This window comes from Blennius ocellaris, assembly GCF_963422515.1.
Source record: "Blennius ocellaris genome assembly, chromosome: 3".
NCBI lineage: Eukaryota > Metazoa > Chordata > Actinopteri > Blenniiformes > Blenniidae > Blennius > Blennius ocellaris.
Window position 1 is genome coordinate 29113010 of NC_137652.1, and position 20000 is coordinate 29133009.

General features: G+C 50.6%; 3 protein-coding genes across 11 annotated transcripts in view; 1 reads left to right on the top strand and 2 right to left on the bottom strand.

Moving 5' to 3' along the window:
* LOC308149008 (dynein regulatory complex subunit 4-like) overlaps positions 1-911 on the top strand; it is an 11532-nt gene extending 10621 nt beyond the window's left edge. For all 5 annotated transcript variants that reach the window (XM_080520625.1, XM_080520628.1, XM_080520629.1 and 2 more), the window contains exon 9: positions 346-911. In XM_080520625.1, the coding sequence (XP_080376751.1) occupies positions 346-636 (291 nt within the window). In that variant the 3' untranslated portion in view covers positions 637-911. The remainder of the gene's footprint in view (positions 1-345) is intronic.
* Positions 912-2281: 1370 nt separating this feature from the next.
* The window catches only part of kif16ba (kinesin family member 16Ba), a 22291-nt gene continuing 4572 nt past the window's right edge, over positions 2282-20000 (bottom strand). For 2 of the 5 annotated variants that reach the window (XM_080520610.1, XM_080520608.1), the window contains 17 exons: positions 19203-19268; positions 18998-19057; positions 18652-18771; positions 18505-18556; positions 18221-18358; positions 17948-18030; positions 17787-17875; positions 16457-16489; positions 15206-15259; positions 13733-15082; positions 12539-12670; positions 12356-12464; positions 11376-11420; positions 7922-8047; positions 6806-6895; positions 3504-3587; positions 2282-3410 (listed from right to left, as the gene is read on the bottom strand). In XM_080520610.1, coding sequence (XP_080376736.1) covers positions 3255-3410; positions 3504-3587; positions 6806-6895; positions 7922-8047; positions 11376-11420; positions 12356-12464; positions 12539-12670; positions 13733-15082; positions 15206-15259; positions 16457-16489; positions 17787-17875; positions 17948-18030; positions 18221-18358; positions 18505-18556; positions 18652-18771; positions 18998-19057; positions 19203-19268 — 2787 coding nt within the window. In that variant the 3' untranslated portion in view covers positions 2282-3254. The remainder of the gene's footprint in view (positions 3411-3503; positions 3588-6805; positions 6896-7921; positions 8048-11375; positions 11421-12355; positions 12465-12538; positions 12671-13732; positions 15083-15205; positions 15260-16456; positions 16490-17786; positions 17876-17947; positions 18031-18220; positions 18359-18504; positions 18557-18651; positions 18772-18997; positions 19058-19202; positions 19269-20000) is intronic. The other 3 variants (XM_080520611.1, XM_080520609.1, XM_080520612.1) reach the window with 2 other exon arrangements.
* Positions 8785-11011, bottom strand: LOC308149087 (uncharacterized protein; the record flags this gene model as incomplete). Its single annotated transcript, XM_080520730.1, has 2 exons — positions 8785-10769; positions 10985-11011. The coding sequence occupies 2 exons, from the start codon at positions 11009-11011 to the stop codon at positions 8967-8969; spliced, it is 1830 nt and encodes a 609-aa protein (XP_080376856.1). The 3' UTR covers positions 8785-8966.

The window sequence follows — 20000 nt, forward strand, 5'->3', positions numbered from 1 at the left end:
TGTGTGTGTGTGTGTGTGTGTGTGTGTGTGTGTGTGTGTGTGTGTGTGTGTGTGTGTGTGTGTGTGTGTGTGTGTGTGTGTGTGTGTGTGTGTGTGTGTGTGTGTGTGTGTGTGTGTTTTCTCTTCTCTACAGTGTGTGTGTGTGTGTGTTTCCTCTTCTCTACAAAGTGTGTGTATTTTCTCTTCTCTACAGAGAGTGTGTGTGTGTGTTTCCTCTTCTCTACAAAATGTGTGTGTGTTTCCTCTTCTCTACAGAGTGTGTGTGTGTGTTTTCTCTTCTCTACAGAGTGTGTGTGTGTGTGTTTTCTCTTGCCAACATTGTGTGTGTGTGTGTGTGTGTTGCAGGTGCAGCGTGAGCGTGACGAGCTGCTCAGGTCTCAGCAGAGCCAGATGTTGGAGCTGCAGCAGCGGCGCAGCCTGAAGGAGCTGCAGCTCCAGTCCAGGATCTCCTCCCTCACACACACACTGCAGCGGACGCAGCAGGAGCTGAGTGTGTGTGTGAGCAACACACACACTCGGCAGGCGACACACACGCAGGGGGAGCAGCAGCCGCCTCGCCAGCCTGCCGACACGTCGCAGCAGGATGTGATGGGAAACCAGACTGTTGCCATGGTTACCACCATCACAGATTCTTAACCACAGACACAACCATCTCATTCCTCCCCGCTCTGCCAACAAGGTCTTGTCTCTATGAACACGACTCGACTCGAGGCCTCAGGACATGCAGTACCTGTGCCAGGCCTGGAGGGGCGCTGTGACTCACCAGGTACACTAACACTGCAGAAGAAGACATGACGGCGCCGCCTACTGGAGCCTCTTGAAGAGTCACCCTGCACCTCCTCTGCATTTATTTCTACTGATGATGCCAAAGTTCTGGAAAAATGATCACTCCCCAAATTTTCACAAATAAAAGTATGATTGTTAAAGCTGAGATACTTTGTATTAAGCTTTTTTTTAACAAAGACTGACATGATGTCATAGTAATGAATGTTTACATTTAGAAACAGAGAGAGCGAGAGAGACGGCCCTTAGCTACACAACAATAACAAGCATGTCTTCATATTATGATTTGGTGTACTGTGAGTTTTTTCATTTCATTGTAACTATTTCAGGCACGTACACATGCGTGTGTGTGTGAGAAAGGGAAGTTAACATATTTATAACGTAAGAAACATATAGGTGAGTATGTTTAAAAAGGGGTTGCAGAAAGGAGAGATTTTAATGTGAGCAGCTGTGTGGGTCACTAATATAAATACATCATGGGCTGAAGCACTGTTTCAGAAAAAGGTCCACTGGTCCTCTCTTCTGTGTTCCTTTAAGTTTTTGTAAACAAAACACGGACAAGGTTGCTAGTTTTATATTAACTCCCGCTGACTGGTGCTGCTGGAGAGTGAGAGGCCTCATCCAATATGGCGGCAACGCTGGATCACCACCGAATGAGGCGTTTGTCCGTCCTGATCATAGACTTCTATAGAATTGAATTCTACAGGTCAAGTATGATACTAGAGCTTTTATGAAGCAGTTAAAAACATCTGTATTCCGGCAGGCCTTTGACCTGGAGCTGCTCATTTGGACTTTTTGGTAAAACTATACGTTTTCCTTGCTTCTGCATTTCTAATGATCTTCGCTGTCGTACTGTAAAGCACCTTGTGACATCTGAACGGCGCTATATAAATAAAGTTCTATTCAATTCTATTCTCCTGGTCCTGGAGAAATCCGCCATGCGACCTTATGATCCCTGCTAGTTCCAGTAGCTTGTGCAGCGCCACCTGGAGCTCATCCGTCATTGGATTTGGTTACCGTGGTGATGGTGGGTCATAATTATCTTCTGTGTTGAGGTTCAGCCGAAAATGTTGCATTTATGTGAAACGGCGTTCTCATGTGGACAGAGTACCAATGTTTTCAGCAGCTCAAAGGTTTTGGGGGTTTTTTTGCATCTTGAAATGTGGAAATGAGTTTTGTTTATGAGCAAAACAAAGAATATGAACATGAATGTAAGTGAGCCCTGGTCCAGGTCCTGGTCCAGGTCCTGGTCCTGGTCCAGTTGGTGTGTTTGCGTACGGCCTGGCTGCCCCAGAATCTGAATTTGAAGATGTAACATTAAAATGTATGATATGATGTCATATTTAATGTTTGAAATTCAAGTTTTTCTGGGTTTTTTGGCAGCAGCGACCAGTCGGACCTGATCAGAGGCAGAGACTCTTCAGCTGGGATGTTTCTTTAGAAACCATTAAAACACACCGGTCGCTCCACAAACCAGTATTCATCATTTCATGCTGTTTATTCGTCTCGCAGAACGACGGCTTTACTCCAGGTAGGAAAAAAAAAAACAACTTTCAGCAGAAAAACGATGAACAAAACCCACAAAAAGAAAAATTTTTAAACCCAAAAGTAGAAAATGTACAATCTGCAGCATCAAAAATAATTAAAACAAAAAGAAAATGAAGGAACAGCAGGGTCCTGTAACGTCCGAGACGTCAGGCTGAAATACCACCGGCGGCCAGCGGAGGCTCTGCTGAGTCGCTAACGTCGAGGCTGTCCTGTTTCACCAGACGGGAGGCAGAGGACAGACGACACGCTACAGGGGACAGACTGGACCTTACAGGGGACAGACTGGATGTCACAGGGGAGAGACTGGACATTATGGGGGACAGACTGGATGTCACAGGGGACAGACTGGACCTTACAGGGCCAGACTGGATTCACAGGGGACAGACTGGATATTATTGGGGACAGATGGACAATTATGGGGGACAGACTGGACATTATGGGGGAAAGACTGGATGTCACAGGGGACAGATGGACAATTATGGAGGACAGACTGGATATTACTGGGGACAGATGGACAATTATGGGGGACAGACTGGATGTCACAGGGGACAGACTGGACAATTATGGGGGACAGACTGGACATTACAGGGGAGATGAAATCAGACCTTTTGTTTTTACATTCAGGTTGTTGGGGAAAAATACAGCTGAAAAAGCTCATATAGTGTTTCCGTGGCAACGGTCAAACCAAGTTCCATCCCCCATCAGATGGGACTCCAGGGGTCTCAGTCCTGGTCCTGGGGGGGGTCTCAGTCCTGCATGGCATCAATGTTTCCCTGAATATATATAAATATATATAATAAATCATGAAGCTCAGCAGAAAACCTGGGAACAAGCTGCTCATCACAACCAGGCAGAAGTGGGTCCTACTGGACCGGGACTGTCCCTCCAGGGGGTCCAGGTGGTCCAGGTGGTCCAGGGGGTTCTCAGCCGGTGCCATGGCTGCTGGACTCAAACACGCCCTTCTTGAAGAACGGTGAGAAGTCGCAGACGTCTCGTTTGGACAGACGGTCGTCTGCAGACGGTCTGAGAGGAGAGGAGGACGACGTCCTCATCACCAGGAACACTCTCCTCAGGTAGGCCTGCAGGTGAGACACGGTATTGCAGCACACCGCCTCAGTCCAGGACCGAGACAGACGAGGACAAAACCTCCAGGGTTCTGTCTCCTGTCTTACCTCCAGCTGAGTCCGACGCTCCGACGCCATTCGCTCCTCGAGGTTCCCAAACAGCTTCTTGGGAGGAAAGTCCAGGCTGGACAACTGTAGGACACCACTGTCTGAGAACACTGGACACTACTGTCTGAACACTGGACACTACTGTCTGAACACTGGACACCACTGTCTGAACACTGGACACCACTGTCTGAACACTGGACACTACTGTCTGAACACTGGACACCACTGTCTGAACACTGGACACCACTGTCTGAACACTGGACACTACTGTCTGAACACTGGACACCACTGTCTGAACACTGTAAACTACTGTCTGAACACTGGACACCACTGTCTGAACACTGTCTGAACACTGGACACCACTGTCTGAACACTGTAAACTACTGTCTGAACACTGGACACCACTGTCTGAATACTGTAAACTACTGTCTGAACACTGGACACCACTGTCTGAACACTGTCTGGACACCGGACACCACTGTCTGAACACTACTGTCTGAACACTGGACACCACTGTCTGAACACTGTAAACTACTGTCTGAACACTGGACACCACTGTCTGAACACTAGACACCACTGTCTGAACACTGGACACTACTGTCTGAACACTGGACACCACTGTCTGAACACTGGACACTACTGTCTGAACACTGGACACCACTGTCTGAACACTGTAAACTACTGTCTGAACACTGGACACCACTGTCTGAACACTGTCTGAACACTGGACACCACTGTCTGAACACTGTAAACTACTGTCTGAACACTGGACACCACTGTCTGAATACTGTAAACTACTGTCTGAACACTGGACACCACTGTCTGAACACTGTCTGGACACCGGACACCACTGTCTGAACACTGGACACTACTGTCTGAACACTGGACACCACTGTCTGAACACTGTAAACTACTGTCTGAACACTGGACACCACTGTCTGAACACTGGACACTACTGTCTGAACACTGGACACCACTGTCTGAGAACACTGGACACCACTGTCTGAACACTGTAAACTACTGTCTGAATACTGGACACCACTGTCTGAACACTGGACACCACTGTCTGAACACTGGACACTACTGTCTGAACACTGGACACCACTGTCTGAACACTGGACACTGTCTGAACACTGGACACTACTGTCTGAACACTGGACACTACTGTCTGAACACTGTCTGAATACTGGACACCACTGTCTGAACACTGGACACCACTGTCTGAACACTGGAAACTACTGTCTGAACACCGTCTGAACACTGTCTGAACACTGGAAACTACTGTCTGAACACTGTCTGAACACTGGAAACTACTGTCTGAACACTGTCTGAACACTGGAAACTACTGTCTGAACACCATCTGAACACTGGAAACTACTGTCTGAACATTGTCTGAACACTGGAAACTACTGTCTGGACACTGTCTGAACACTGTCTGAACAATGGACACCACCGTCTGAACACTGTTTGGACACTGGAAACTACTGTCTGAACACTGTCTGAATACTGTCTGAACACTGGAAACTACTGTCTGAACACTGTCTGAACACTGGAAACTACTGTCTGAACACTGGAAACTACTATCTGAACACTGTCTGAATACTGTCTGAACACTGGAAACTACTGTCTGAACACTGCCTAGACACTGGAAACTACTGTCTGAACACTGCCTGGACACTGGAAACTACTGTCTGAACACTGCCTGGACACTGGAAACTACTGTCTGAACACTGTCTGAATACTGTCTGAATACTGTCTGAACACTGTCTGAACACTGGAAACTACTGTCTGAACACTGGAAACCACTGTCTGAACACTGGAAACTACTGTCTGAACACTGCCTGGACACTGGAAACTACTGTCTGAACACTGTCTGAACGCTGTCTGAATACTGTCTGAACACTGTCTGAATACTGTCTGAATACTGTCTGAACACTGGAAACTACTGTCTGAACACCGTCTGAACACTGTCAACTACTGTCTGAACACTGGAAACCACTGTCTGAACACCGTCTGAACACTGTCAACTACTGTCTGAACACTGGACACCACTGTCTGAACACTGGACACTGTCTGAACACTGGACACTACTGTCTGAACACTGGACACTACTGTCTGAACACTGTCTGAATACTGGACACCACTGTCTGAACACTGGACACCACTGTCTGAACACTGGAAACTACTGTCTGAACACCGTCTGAACACTGTCTGAACACTGGAAACTACTGTCTGAACACTGTCTGAACACTGGAAACTACTGTCTGAACACTGTCTGAACACTGGAAACTACTGTCTGAACACCATCTGAACACTGGAAACTACTGTCTGAACATTGTCTGAACACTGGAAACTACTGTCTGGACACTGTCTGAACACTGTCTGAACAATGGACACCACCGTCTGAACACTGTTTGGACACTGGAAACTACTGTCTGAACACTGTCTGAATACTGTCTGAACACTGGAAACTACTGTCTGAACACTGTCTGAACACTGGAAGCTACTGTCTGAACACTGGAAACTACTATCTGAACACTGTCTGAATACTGTCTGAACACTGGAAACTACTGTCTGAACACTGCCTAGACACTGGAAACTACTGTCTGAACACTGCCTGGACACTGGAAACTACTGTCTGAACACTGCCTGGACACTGGAAACTACTGTCTGAACACTGTCTGAATACTGTCTGAATACTGTCTGAACACTGTCTGAATACTGTCTGAACACTGGAAACTACTGTCTGAACACTGGAAACCACTGTCTGAACACTGGAAACTACTGTCTGAACACTGCCTGGACACTGGAAACTACTGTCTGAACACTGTCTGAACGCTGTCTGAATACTGTCTGAACACTGTCTGAATACTGTCTGAATACTGTCTGAACACTGGAAACTACTGTCTGAACACCGTCTGAACACTGTCAACTACTGTCTGAACACTGGAAACCACTGTCTGAACACCGTCTGAACACTGTCAACTACTGTCTGAACACTGGAAACCACTGTCTGAATACTGTCTGAACACTGGAAACTACTGTCTGAACACCGTCTGAACACTGTCAACTACTGTCTGAACACTGGAAACCACTGTCTGAACATTAGAAACCAGTGTCAGAGAACATTAGAAACCAGTGTCAACACTGGAACACTGGAAACCACTGCCTGTAAACAGGGACATTTGACTTTTACATCCAACCTTTGTCTGAAAAGGAGCAAAAGTGTGTCCTTGTTTCGATGATGTCACATCCTGCTGCTGTGACCTTTGACCCCGACATGCATCAGTCAGTCATCTCACCTCCGGATATTTCACTTTGAGGCTCTTGTGCATTTCTCTGAAGCGGCTGTAGCGTCGGAACACCGTCCAGGTCTCGTCCATCACGCTGATCTGAGGACACACAGACACTTTGTTCTGAAGCAGCGTCGCGACAAGAACCGACAAGAACTGACACGAACCGACAAGAACCGACAAAGAACCGTCAGGAACCGACAAGAACTGACACAAACCGACAAGAACCGACAAAGAACCGTCAGGAACCGACAAGAACTGACACAAACCGACAGGAACCGACAAGAACCGTCAGGAACCGACAAGAACTGACAAGAACCGACAAGACCTGACAAGAACCGACAAGAACCGACAAGAACCGACAAGAACCGTCAGGAACCGACAAGAACTGTCAGGAACCGACAAGAACTGACAAGAACCGACAAGAACCGTCAGGAACCGACAAGAACCGACAAGAACCGTCAGGAACCGACAAGAACCGACAAGACCTGACAAGAACCGTCAGGAACTGACAAGAACCGTCAGGAACTGACAAGAACTGTCAGGAACCGACAAGAACTGTCAGGAACCGACAAGAACTGACAAGAACCGACAAGACCTGACAAGAACCGACAAGACCTGACAAGAACCGACAAGAACCGTCAGGAACCGACAAGACCTGACAAGAACCGACAAGGACCGTCAGGAACCGACAAGAACCAACAGGAACATAAAATATTACTAACAGCTGGAAAAAGGCTACAACAAAGAAGTGGATCATGGGAACAATGGACAGAAATAACACAGGAAATCTACACGATGGAAAAACAAGAAGCAGAACAACAAGTGGAAGAAATGTCCTTTCAGGAACCCGGATAGCAACAGACAACTGAAAGACTAATCAATAGAAGATGAAAACTGGATAGTAGGATAACAGGATATTACTCTTTTCCCCCCTTTCTTTCACTTTTCTTTCTTTATCTTCTGCTCTTTTCTTACATCTCCTATTTCCGTCTTGTTAACGTCCATTACATGTGTTCAGGATAAACTGTTCTCTTGTGTTTGTTTTGACAGGAACCGAGCGGGACGCGATTCACTTCATCCTGCTACATTAACCCGGGGACGGCGGCAGGTCTGTGGACTCACCTTCACCTCGAACTCAAAGTGCTCGTCCTTCCCCTGACCACGCAGGACGTAGCGAGGGATGCTCACTTTGACCGGGTCGTGAGCGCCGTCACCAGACGTCACAGGAAGACGAGACACCAGGTGATGCTGCCAACAGAGAGGGAGCGGAAGGGAGGGAGGAGAAGGAAAGGTGACACTGAAAACTGCAGTACAACCGCTGTTACACTGGAGGGCCATAGTTCTGCACGGTTTCAAGATGAATGACTGTAAAATGCTGTAAAACTGTGTAAAACTAGCATTAACTGCAGTGGAACTACCGTGACTTGCTACTGTAAATTGCTGTAAAACAGTTGCAAAAGCACGTCCATGGTATTGTCAATTGCTGTAAAACTACAGTAAACTGATGTGCATCTTATGTAAAACAGCTGTGAAACTGGAAATCCACAGTTTTCAATGTGAATTACTGTAATAAGCTGTAAAACTTTTTAACTGCAGTAAATCTGCTGGTAAAACTATAGTACAACAATTGTAAAACTACAGTAAATCCATTGTAAGTGCTACAAAACTACTGTAAAGAAGTATTACAACTACACACCCATGGTAAAGTATTCTAAACTGTTGTAAATCTCCTGTAAAACCTTTTTTAAATCCACTGTAAAATATAAACTCCAGCTGATGACGTTAAATGACTAAAATGACTGAGGAACCAGTGAAATGTGTGAACTACGGTACACTTCCGTAAAACTACAATAAACCTCAGTAACACTCCTGCAACCTGCCGTAAACTACTGTGAAACTACCAGAAAGAGTTGAATCAGGACAAAGATTGAAACTCCATGTTTATTGTTGTTTACATAATATGACATCACAATGTTTCTGGTATTTTTAAATAATTTATTTCCCACCATTACTATTTTAGATCAACTTCTGCATTTAAACAATGAGGCAAGTGATTAAAAGCTAAAACTTTATTAGAGGATTTTTTTTTTAATCATTAAATCTAGAGTCAATATGGAGGACTGATGATGTCATCAGCTCCGTCTGGAGGACCTTTGTCCCCGCAAGGTCAGGAGGCTCCGCCCACCTCACACAGGTGACCGATCAACTGATGCGCCTCGGCCGTGCATCCGAAGGATAACTTCCAGGAGAGGCCTCGCTGTTTTTTACGTATGAAAACGATTTCGACCAGCAGACAGTCGTCCTTCGGCCGCACGAGCAGACGTCTGATGTCAGAGCGTGGGCGGAGCTCCACCCCCTGAAACTGTGGGCAGGCGGGGATCAGGCTGGACCCCCGGGGGGCCGGGTGGAAGATGGCGTCCTCTCGCAGGAGAGCCAGGTGGGAGTCAGTCAGGAGGAACTGGACGATGGTGTCCTGAGCAACTGGACTCCTGTTCTGGACTTTGACACTGGTGTACAGCAGAGGACGGACGTCCGCCAGGGACGGAGTGTCGGGACCCTCCATGTTTCCCTGGACGATGTACAGCAAGTCTGCAAGGACCCGCTTGAATCTGGAGGCGAGGCGAAGACCGTCCAGGACGAGGTCATAAACCTTGGACGTCCAGTCCAGCGAGAGGACCATGAGGTCCCCAGACAGAAGAGGATGGGCCCGGGTCTCCTCGGAGAAGCCTGCAGGACGGAGCGCCGTCAGCAAGGCCCTGCAGAGCTGCTGAGTCAGCTCTTTGCTGTGGGTGAAGATGGCCAAGACGGATCGTTCGGTGATCAGCCGGACGTGCTGTCCCGCCAAACCAACCTGGATCTCTCCTATTCCACTGAGGCTGAAGCGTTGAACCACCGTTGTGGCGTCTTCGGGGCGAGTCCCAGCTGTGACGACGGTGATCTCCTCCTCCCACAGAAGAAGACATGCTGGCTTGGGGACCGGCTGCTTGCTGTCGGCGGCCTTCAGCCAGAAGACACTCAGAAGGTCACAACCTTCCCTTTGGGGCGCCAGAGATTGGAGAGTTTCCAGCATCTGCTGCGATGAAGACTCCTGCAACTGAGACAGAGCCGGCGGCAGCTGGACGAGCCGCTGACGATGCACTGGAGGACCGGAGTTTGTGACGGAGGACAGCGAGCCCGCAGGCCAAGCTGCTGCAACCCTGAGCACCCCGGAGCCACCCTCGCTCTGAGGGACACCAGGGCCTCCGTCCCCGCACAGGTCCACCAGCTCAACTTGCTTCGTCTCCCGGACGCCCAGTCTTGGGGGAGCTGGAGACACCAGTTGTTGGAGGGGCTGGAGACGTTGGTGGACCAGCGGGAACTCTTTGGACACCATGGTCACATACTGGGACAGGACCAGCTTCACCTCTCCGACTCCGACGTGTCCGATGAGCTCCCGTGTGCCCTGTAGCCTCCGCCCAGCGCCTCGGTACACCTCCGACAGTTTTCCTGCAAAGTAGCCCAGAACATGGCGGCCAGTGGCCGGCCCCTGCTCGGCTTGCGGGCTCTTGTGATCGGCAGGAGGCTGGAAGGTACCGAGCAAATCGCCAACCACCGTCTCCTGGGACTGAGTTCTTGAAGCATGTCCCACCTCGGCCGCCTCCGGCAGAACGGTTTGTGTCTGAGGATTTTCCTCCGAGCTCGACGGGAGCAGAGACTCCGTTAGATCAGCCGGACCGGAGGAACCAGGGTCACACCGGTTTCCATCGGGTGTGGGGGTCTCGGGGCTCTGCGAGGTCACGCCTTCACAAACTGCTTCTACTGCACCTCCGTCGTCACAGTGGTGAAGCTCTCGCCGTCTTTCGGGCGAAGCTTCAGCTGAGACATCCTTCACTTCTTCTTGAAGGTTTGTGAGCTCTGACAAGTTTCCCCAGAGGCTCAGAGAGTTTCCAGCGGACTGGTGGGAAGGCGGCTCACTAAACCAGGAGTTTGTCTGTGAGCAGAAGGGGAGGCGGTGACTACATCGTCCAGACGGCTGAGTGAATCAAACCGAAGTCCATCATCCACCCCAAGAGAATTACTGCCGCCTCCATCACCAGGTGCACCGGTCACACGTGATTCAAAATTAACAGGTGAGATTTTCATGCAAATTATGTCGACAAGAGTGAAATAATGTTCATCGCAGCTTCATTAAGGCTAAAGCCAAACAGTCCAGACGTCGAACAGCAGCACCATGAATCATGATGCACAGGTTCAGGCCTCAAACTCAACTGAAGACTAGAAGGTGGAACAGAATCACCAGAAAACCTCCAACTGTTTAAAACAGGCTGACAGTTGATTTCAGAGGTGTTCAGTTCACTCATCCATGTAAAGTAATCTTCATCTAATTCAAGAGAAAACTGCTGGAAGATTAATGAAAAACTGCTCAAATCTGCTGAAAACCCCTGGAAGCATTAACAGAAAACCTCTGTAGAACTAAACTGTGACCAGATTTAACCCTGAGGTGATGTGGATTCGCTCTCAAGCAGCAGAAACCATGTCACATCAGATTTCCAGTGATTGATGATTAAAACGCGACAGTGATTGACAAGGTTCTCACCTCGTACTTCAGCCTCCGGGGGTTCAGGTTCTGCTTTTCATCGTCCTGGAAACAAAATTGTGCTCAGGGTTTCAATCATATCATGAACACCTCACAAACAGATACACAGATTCTGGGCCAGTTTAAACCTGGTTGAACTAGAATCTGGGCCAGTTTAGACCTGGTTGAACTAGATTCTGGGCCAGTTTAGACCTGTTTGAACCAGATTCTGGGCCAGTTTAAACCTGATTGGATCAGATTCTGGGCCAGTTTAAACCTGATTGGACCAGATTCTGGGCCAGTTTAGACCTGGTTGAACTAGATTCTGGGCCAGTTTAGACCTGGTTGGACCAGATTCTGGGCCAGTTTAGACCTGGTTGGACCAGATTCTGGGCCAGTTTAGACCTGGTTGGACCAGATTCTGGGCCAGTTTAGACCTGGTTGAACTAGATTCTGGGCCAGTTTAAACCTGATTTGACCAGATTCTGGGGCAGTTTAGACCTGGCTGAACTAGATTCTGGGCCAGTTTAGACCTGGTTGAACTAGATTCTGGGCCAGTTTAGACCTGGTTGAACTAGATTCTGGGCCAGTTTAGACCTGGTTGAACTAGATTCTGGGCCAGTTTAAACCTGATTGGACCAGATTCTGGGGCAGTTTAGACCTGGCTGAACTAGATTCTGGGCCAGTTTAGACCTGGTTGAACTAGATTCTGGGCCAGTATAGACCTGGCTGAACTAGATTCTGGGCCAGTTTAAACCTGATTGGATCAGATTCTGGGCCAGTTTAGACCTGGTTGGACCAGATTCTGGGCCAGTTTAGACCTGGTTGGACCAGATTCTGGGCCAGTTTAGACCTGGTTGGACCAGATTCTGGGCCAGTTTAGACCTGGTTGGACCAGATTCTGGGCCAGTTTAGACCTGGTTGGACCAGATTCTGGGCCAGTTTAGACCTGGTTGGACCAGATCTGGTGGCGGTTCAGACCAGTTGGGTCTGGTTCTTACTCTCAGAGAGTCGTAGGATTCGGACAGATGGCCGCTGCTGCCGTCTCCGTTCAGGAGGTTGATCCTGCGCAGGCGGCGCTGCACCTCCTCCTCGATGTAGGCGTTGATCCTGACGGAGACAGCGGGGGGTCAGTGGGCGGAGCAGACGAAGCGCCGGCGCCCCCTGCGGGCCCAGGGCCGTACCTGTCGTCTGCCAGCGGCAGCGGCGTAGGAGAGCTGCTGTGACTCGTCTTGTCCTCCGAACCCGCCGGCTGAACCCGGCAGTCCTCCACCTCAGAGATCCTCCGACGGAGGAGCTCGATCTCCCGCTGCAGCCTAAACACCAACCGACAGCAAAGACTCAAACACTCTGGAATGTAACATGGCTTCTAGATCGGTGTTTTTCAACCTTTTTGAGCCAAGGCACACTTTTTTCTTTGGAAAAATCTGGAGGCACACCACCACCACCACCACCACCTGAAAATGTTAAAATGTGAAACTCTGTAGCCTCTATTAACAATATAAAGTCATTCTCTTCAAAGTTTTATCAACGGGAATCAAGTAAATACAGAAAAAAAGTATTTCCCAATTTCTTTTTTTAATCGTGACTCCCTCAGTGTGAAACCTGGACCTGATGGATGAAGAGCTGAGATCCTGGTTCACATTCTTCCTTTTCAAAAACTTCTCCATCACTGTCACTGACACAGTACTTTGATACAAGATGGTAGCAGGAGGTGGAGATGAACCACACTGACGTCTGTCACTTTCCATTTCACCGGCAAAGTTCTGTGCTGCCCTCTAGTGGTGAAGAGTATTGTAGCGATCACGGAGGTGGTCGCTGCAGGGCATGATGGGAGTTCAGGTTATATGTAGCCAGAGGTTATCGAGGGTTATTGTCCGGGTTGTTGTGTGTGTTGGTTTGTGCTTGTGTTGTGTTTTTGTTCCTCGGTTCAGATAGTTCATTATTTCGTCTAGTTTGGTTTGTTGGATGTTGGTGTGCAACCATGAGTGAGAAATGTTGTGTGGAGTCTCATCCTGTTATGAAGTTCCGGTTGTGTGTGTTCATGTCAAAATAAAAGCCTCTAGTGTTCAGCTGGCAGAATAGAACCTCGACTCAGAGCACTTCTTCTGCGGCGCTCGCCACAGTATTACTCTGCTGCTCTCACAGCTGTGAAAGTTGATGTCCTTTTAGAAAAATGTGAAATTGGATCATTTCCCACGGCGCACCTGACTAGATCTCGCGGAACTCCAGTGTGCCGCGGCGCAGTGGTTGAAAAACGCTGTTCTAGAAATACCTGCAACTATTAGTTACAATCAATTATAGTTACAATCAGTCCTTTACAGTTACAACTGATTGTAGCCAGAAGGAATGGGAGCTTCTACTGTGCCTCTACTGACCTCTGCTGGTCGCGCTCGGCCTCCGTCCTCGGCGTCTTGCAGGCGGCGCCGTGGTTCCGCTGCTCCTCGCCGTCAGGCTCCAGGGAGACGCTGCGCCTGAGGGCGGAGTTCCTCCTCTCCAGCCGGGCCACCGCCTGCTCCATGGCCTCCCGCTGCTGCTTCTCCTTGGATTCCAGGATCTCCTTCTCCTTGCGCCGGACCTTCTCCTCCTGCCGCGCCACGTTGGCGGTGAACTCGTAGGTGTCCTGCAGCTGCTGCAGCTGCTGGGCGCTCAGCCAGTGGGCGCTCAGCCGCTCCTCCTTCTCCTCCAGCTCCTTCTCCACCTCGTACAGAGTGTTGTCCAGCCCCGGCGGCGGGTTCCCATTGGCGCCTCCCGCGCCGCGCTCCAGGAGCTCGGCGGCGCGCTGCTTCTCCTCGGCCAGGGCGGGGAGGAGTCCGTCGGCCAGGCTCACCAGCTGTCGCTCCTTCAGGTGCAGCCGCCGCTCCGCCTGCTGGAGGAGCTGCTCCTCCTGGCCGACGGTGGAGGCGTCCTGCGCTCCCCTCTCCTGCGCCTCCTTCAGCTGCTGCTGCCGCTCCTTCAGGCCGTGTGTGAGGAGGAGCAGCGTGTTGCGCTCGGCGACCACCTCCTCCTCCAGCTGCTCCCTCTGCTGCTGCAGCGCCTCCTCCTGCTGGCCCAGCTCCTTCACCTGAGCCTCCTTGAAGTCCAGGTAGCGAGTCTGGGCGGCCTGCGCCTCCTCTCCGGAGTCGTCCACGTCGGGACGCTCAGCGGCCTCCTTGGCGCGGAGAAGCGTCTCCCTGATGTCGGCGAGCGCCCGGCGCTCCTCCTCCAGGCGGCAGGCGTCCTCCCTGGTCAGCAGCGAGGACGCCGCTTCGTGTTTCTCCCTCAGCTGCTCCTCCAGCCTCCCCACCAGACTGATCTGCTCCCTCTCCTGCTCCTCCAGCCGCCGCCGCTCCACCTCCAGACGGACCCTCTGCTCCTCACGCTCCCTCTTCAGCCTCTCCAGCTCACGGTAGATCTCCGTCTGCTCCGCCGCCTCCTGCCGCCGCCGCTCCTCATTCTGCACCTCCTCGCCTTCGGCGGTCGGCTGCGGCCTGCGTCGCCGGCTGCCCTCGAGCTCCGCCCCCTGGATCTCAGAGCGCCGCTCCTCCTCGAAGCGCTCCTTCTCGGCCAGGAAGTCTCTGAGACGGCTCTCGATGTCCTGGCTGCGGCGGCGGAGGCTCTCCTCCTGACGGAGGATCCGCTGCTGCACTTCCTCCGACTCCTTCCGCTGAGTATCCACCTCCTGCTGGAGGCGCTGCAGCTCCGTCTTCTCGCTCTGCTGCTTGGCCTCCATCTCTTTGATCAGCCTCCTGCACACACACACACCTCACTTATGACACAAACCAACCACGACGCCATCGCGTCTTCAGAAACAGCAGAAATGTTCTAATCAACACGAGTCAACGTGTGAAAGAAAGTTTGGACTTTGTCACCGTTTGAGCTCCAGTTTGTCCAACTCCTCACGCTGCTGTCGCTCAAACTCCAGCCTGAAGAAACAAAAACCTCCTTCAGTTCCTCTACAGGACAAAAAGACAAACACACACAACAACAGGAAGCCTGGGGACAGGAAGCAGGTGAGGACAAAAAGCATACGAGGACAGGAAGCGGGTGAGGACAGGAAGCGGGTGAGGACAGGAAGCAGGTGAGGACAAGAAGCAGGTGAGGACATGAAGCAGGTGAGGACAAGAAGCAGGTGAGGACAAGAAGCAGGTGAGGACAGGAAGCAGGTGAGGACAAGAAGCAGGTGAGGACAAGAAGCAGGTGAGGACAAGAAGCAGGTGAGGACATGAAGCAGATGAGGACATGAAGCAGGTGAGGACAAGAAGCAGGTGAGGACAAGAAGCAGGTGAGGACATGAAGCAGGTGAGGACAAGAAGCAGGTGAGGACAAGAAGCAGGTGAGGACAGGAAGCAGGTGAGGACAAGAAGCAGGTGAGGACAAGAAGCAGGTGAAGACAGGAAGCAGGTGAGGACAAGAAGCAGGTGAGGACAGGAAGCAGGTGAAGACAGGAAGCAGGTGAGGACAGGAAGCAGGTGAGGACAGGAAGCAGGTGAGGACAGGAAGCAGGTGAGGACAAGAAGCAGGTGAGGACAGGAAGCAGGTGAGGACAGGAAGCAGGTGAGGACAGGAAGCAGGTGAAGACAAGAAGCAGGTGAGGACAGGAAGCAGGTTAGGACAGGAAGCAGGTGAGGACAAGAAGCAGGTGAGGACCGGAAGCAGGTGAGGACAAGAAGCAGGTGAGGACAGGAAGCAGGTGAGGACAAGAAGCAGGTGAAGACAAGAAGCAGGTGAAGACAAGAAGCAGGTGAGGACAAGAAGCAGGTGAGGACAGGAAGCAGGTGAGGACAAGAAGCAGGTGAGGACAAGAAGCAGGTGAGGACAGGAAGCAGGTGAGGACAAGAAGCAGGTGAGGACAAGAAGCAGGTGAGGACAAGAAGCAGATGAGGACAAGAAGCAGGTGAGGACAGGAAGCAGGTGAGGACAGGAAGTAGGTGAAGACAGGAAGCAGGTGAGGACAAGAAGCAGGTGAGGACAAGAAGCAGGTGAGGACAAGAAGCAGATGAGGACAAGAAGCAGGTGAGGACAAGCATGAGGCACTAAAGACACACTGACAAGTCAACACCAGTTACAGGTTTGAGGGTCAACAGGGACAGTGAGGACAGGAAGTGAACAGGTGAGAATACCTGAGGAAGACGGGGCTCTTCTCACTGAGGAGACTGACAACAGGACAGGTGGAACAGTTAACGTCTTTCATGTCAAAGTCTCTGAATGACCCCCCCCACCCCCCCCAATGAAGGAATCGTCATGGGAACATGAAGACCAGAGAGGTTCAGAGGTCACCATCCCTCCTCTCAGCTTCCCAGACCAACATGGAGGTCTACCCAAGTCCTGGACCTCCAGGAGGTACCTGGACCCCCAGGAGGTGCCTGCCTGGACCCCCTCTAGTTCCTGGGTGGAGGAGCAGCCTCTCTCCCTCTCCACCCTCCCCCTGACCTCAGCTGAACAACAACTTCCTGTCCCTGAAGTTCCTGGACCAGAGTTCAGACTCTCATCCAATCAGGAGCTTGTTCAGCCTGTCAGTGTCCTGAACCCCCGCTGGCCCTCGCTGACCCCCCGCTGATGCCCCGCTGACCCCCGCTGGCCACAGGTGGCGCTCCAAGTGTGGATTCCCACTTTCAGCCATCAGACCGCACAGGGTGCTGTGTTGTGTAGTGCAGTGTTGTGCAGGTTGTGTCGTCCAGTGTTGTGCAATATTGTGTTATGCTGTGCAGTGTCGTGTTGTGCAGTGTTGTGCAATGTTATGCTGTGCAGTGTCACGTTGTGCAGTGTCGTGTTATGCAATGTTATGCTGTGCAGTGTCGCATTGTGCAGTGTCGCGTTGTGCAGTGTCGCGTTGTGCAGTGTCATGTTGTGCAGTGTCGTGTTGTGCAGTGTCGCGTTGTGCAGTGTCGCGTTGTGCAGTGTCGCGTTGTGCAGTGTCGTGTTGTGCAGTGTCGCGTTGTGCAGTGTCGCGTTGTGCAGTGTCGCGTTGTGCAGTGTCGCGTTGTGCAGTGTCGCGTTGTGCAGTGTCGCGTTGTGCAGTGTTGTGTTGTGCAGTGTCGTGCAATGTTATGTTGTATCGCGTTGTGCAGTGTCGTGCAATGTTATGTTGTGTCGCGTTGTGCAGTGTCGTGCAATGTTATGTTGTGTCGCGTTGTGCAGTGTCGTGCAATGTTATGTTGTGTCGCGTTGTGCAGTGTCGCGTTGTGCAGTGTCGTGCAATGTTGTGTTGTGCAGTGTCGTGTTGTGCAGTGTCGTGCAATGTTGTGTTGTGTCGTGTTGTGCAGTGTCGTGTTGTGCTGTGTTGTGTTGTGCTGTGCTGTGCAGTGTCGTGTTGTGTAGTGTTGTGCAGTGTCGTGTTGTGTAGTGTTGTGCTGTGCAGTGTCGTGTTGTGTAGTGTTGTGCTGTGCTGTGCAGTGTCGTGTTGTGTAGTGTCGTGTTGTGCAGTGTCGTGTTGTGCAGTGCTGGACATACCCGGGGTTGTAGAGCATCACAGTAGAAAGGTTCTCGCAGGACTTGGACAGATCGGTCATGGACAAGCTGAACGTCGTCAACAAACCACTCTGAGTGAGAAAAAACAACATCTGTCAAGACAACAAACACACAACAGGTGTGAAGGCCGGGATCAGCCTCACCTTCCGTTTCTCTCTCAGCCGGGCCGCCTCCTTCGGGTGGTTGAAGCGAAACATGTTGGTCCTCCCGAGCAGGATCACTGCTCCTGTACAACACCACACAACACTGCCCCCTCAGGCCAATCCAAGAACTGCAGCAGGACCAGTACAGCGATGAATGGCAGTGCAGCGTTGCTCACGAGCTTCAGCGCAGCTCAGTTTCTTCTTATTTTCTGGACATAATTTGAGTGTTTGTTTGTTTATAATGTGCTGTAGTTCCTGTTGTTGATTTCTTACCCTGATTGAGCGGCGAAGGCTCGACCACCTGAACACCGTTCACTGAACACTGAGCTCCGCCCAGCGGCACCAGAGTCACCGTCCCGTTGTGGTTCTCGAACACGCAGTGATCACTCTCCAGGTCCAGACCGTGGAGGACTGAGGGAGGAAACACCCCGCAGGGTCTCGCTGACGTCAACAGGACAAGATCGTCTTCTCGTGGTGACCGTGAGGACAGCAGCAGGTTTCAGAAACGCTGAGACACCGACCGCCAGGGGGACGGAAGGAAAGTTTGATTTACTCACTGATGTCCGGCTCCGACGACGAATCCTCTCGACCCACAAAGGTCCGACCCTCCTGCCACACACACACACACACACACACACTTTAATGAACAGTCCATCTTGTTACTAGCAGGCGGCGCCTACATTGATGATTTCATGACCTCTGACCTTCAAGTGGTAGAGAATGATGCCGGTGCTGAGGAGGTCGTCATCGATGCCGATGAGATGAGGCAGCTCAGAGTCCAGAACCACACCGATCCCCTCCTTCCTCAGAGCCAGAGTCTCCTCCTACACACACACACACACACACACACACACACACACACACACACACACACACACACACACACACACACACACACACACACACACACACACACACACACACACACACACACACACACACACACACACACACACACACACACACACACACACACACACACACACACACACACACACAGTGAGTGTGACGTCAGCAGTGTTTGTCGGTCCACCTGCACACCAGTCTTACCTTCAGGATGTTCTGAGTCTCGTTCCATTTGTTGGTCCACTCTTTGGTCAGCTCCAGCACCTGCAGCAGGTCAAAGGTCAGCCATGGCCTCACAATTCAGACACACAAGCCAATAGAGGTGGTCACACAGGTCAATTGATGTCTTTCCAGGTCACGTCATGGAAACAAATTGCCGAGATCGTAGTTTTGCACTTGTGAGACTGACCCGCGCTTCATTCTGGTGCAGTTTCTCCTCCATGCTGAGAGCGGTGGGCGAGTCCAGCAGGGCGATCTGAGGATGAGACGAGCAGAGGGAAGACGGTGATGCAGGACAATGTTGAACAAACAGAAAGCTGCACAAACAACAAGCAGAGCTCGTCTTTACCGTCACCAGACGGTTTTCTACTTTATCAGAATACAGAAACCAGGTTGAACTTGGTAAGAAACTGACAGCAGCTCAGTCTCTAGAGAAAATAAAGAGGAAGAAACTGTTGGATTTGTGGATCCCCAAGTGGTGTAGTGCAGCAGGAATGAATGAAGAAATGAATTCTTGGACACTGCCAGCACAGTGGACAGGTTGTTGACTGGACTCCAGGGATCACGTAATGCCTCGGAACTTTCTACCAGACACTGGTCCAGTAATCATGCAGTTTTTACTGGACTGAAGTAAAGTTTGATGACATTTTTATTTTTATATGAGGCTGTAGTAAACTCGTCTCCACAGTAAAGTAATACATGTATGAATGTTTACATGTTTTCTCTCTAAAGACAACTTGAGGTTAGTAGAAGGTAAGAAAAGGAAGCAGTTCAAACTATTTAGTTCCACGAGGACAATGTGAGGGTCTGTGTGACGTCATCACCTCATAATAAACTAGTTCTATCTTTACAACCTCACAATCACTTTATTCATCTCTGGAGAAATGATTCATCAACGCAGAACAAACTAGTGTTTCCAGCTCTAATGCAGCACAAATGATTGGGACTATTTTCAGGTAGTTTAGCGTGGAGGAGGACGCAGCTTCAC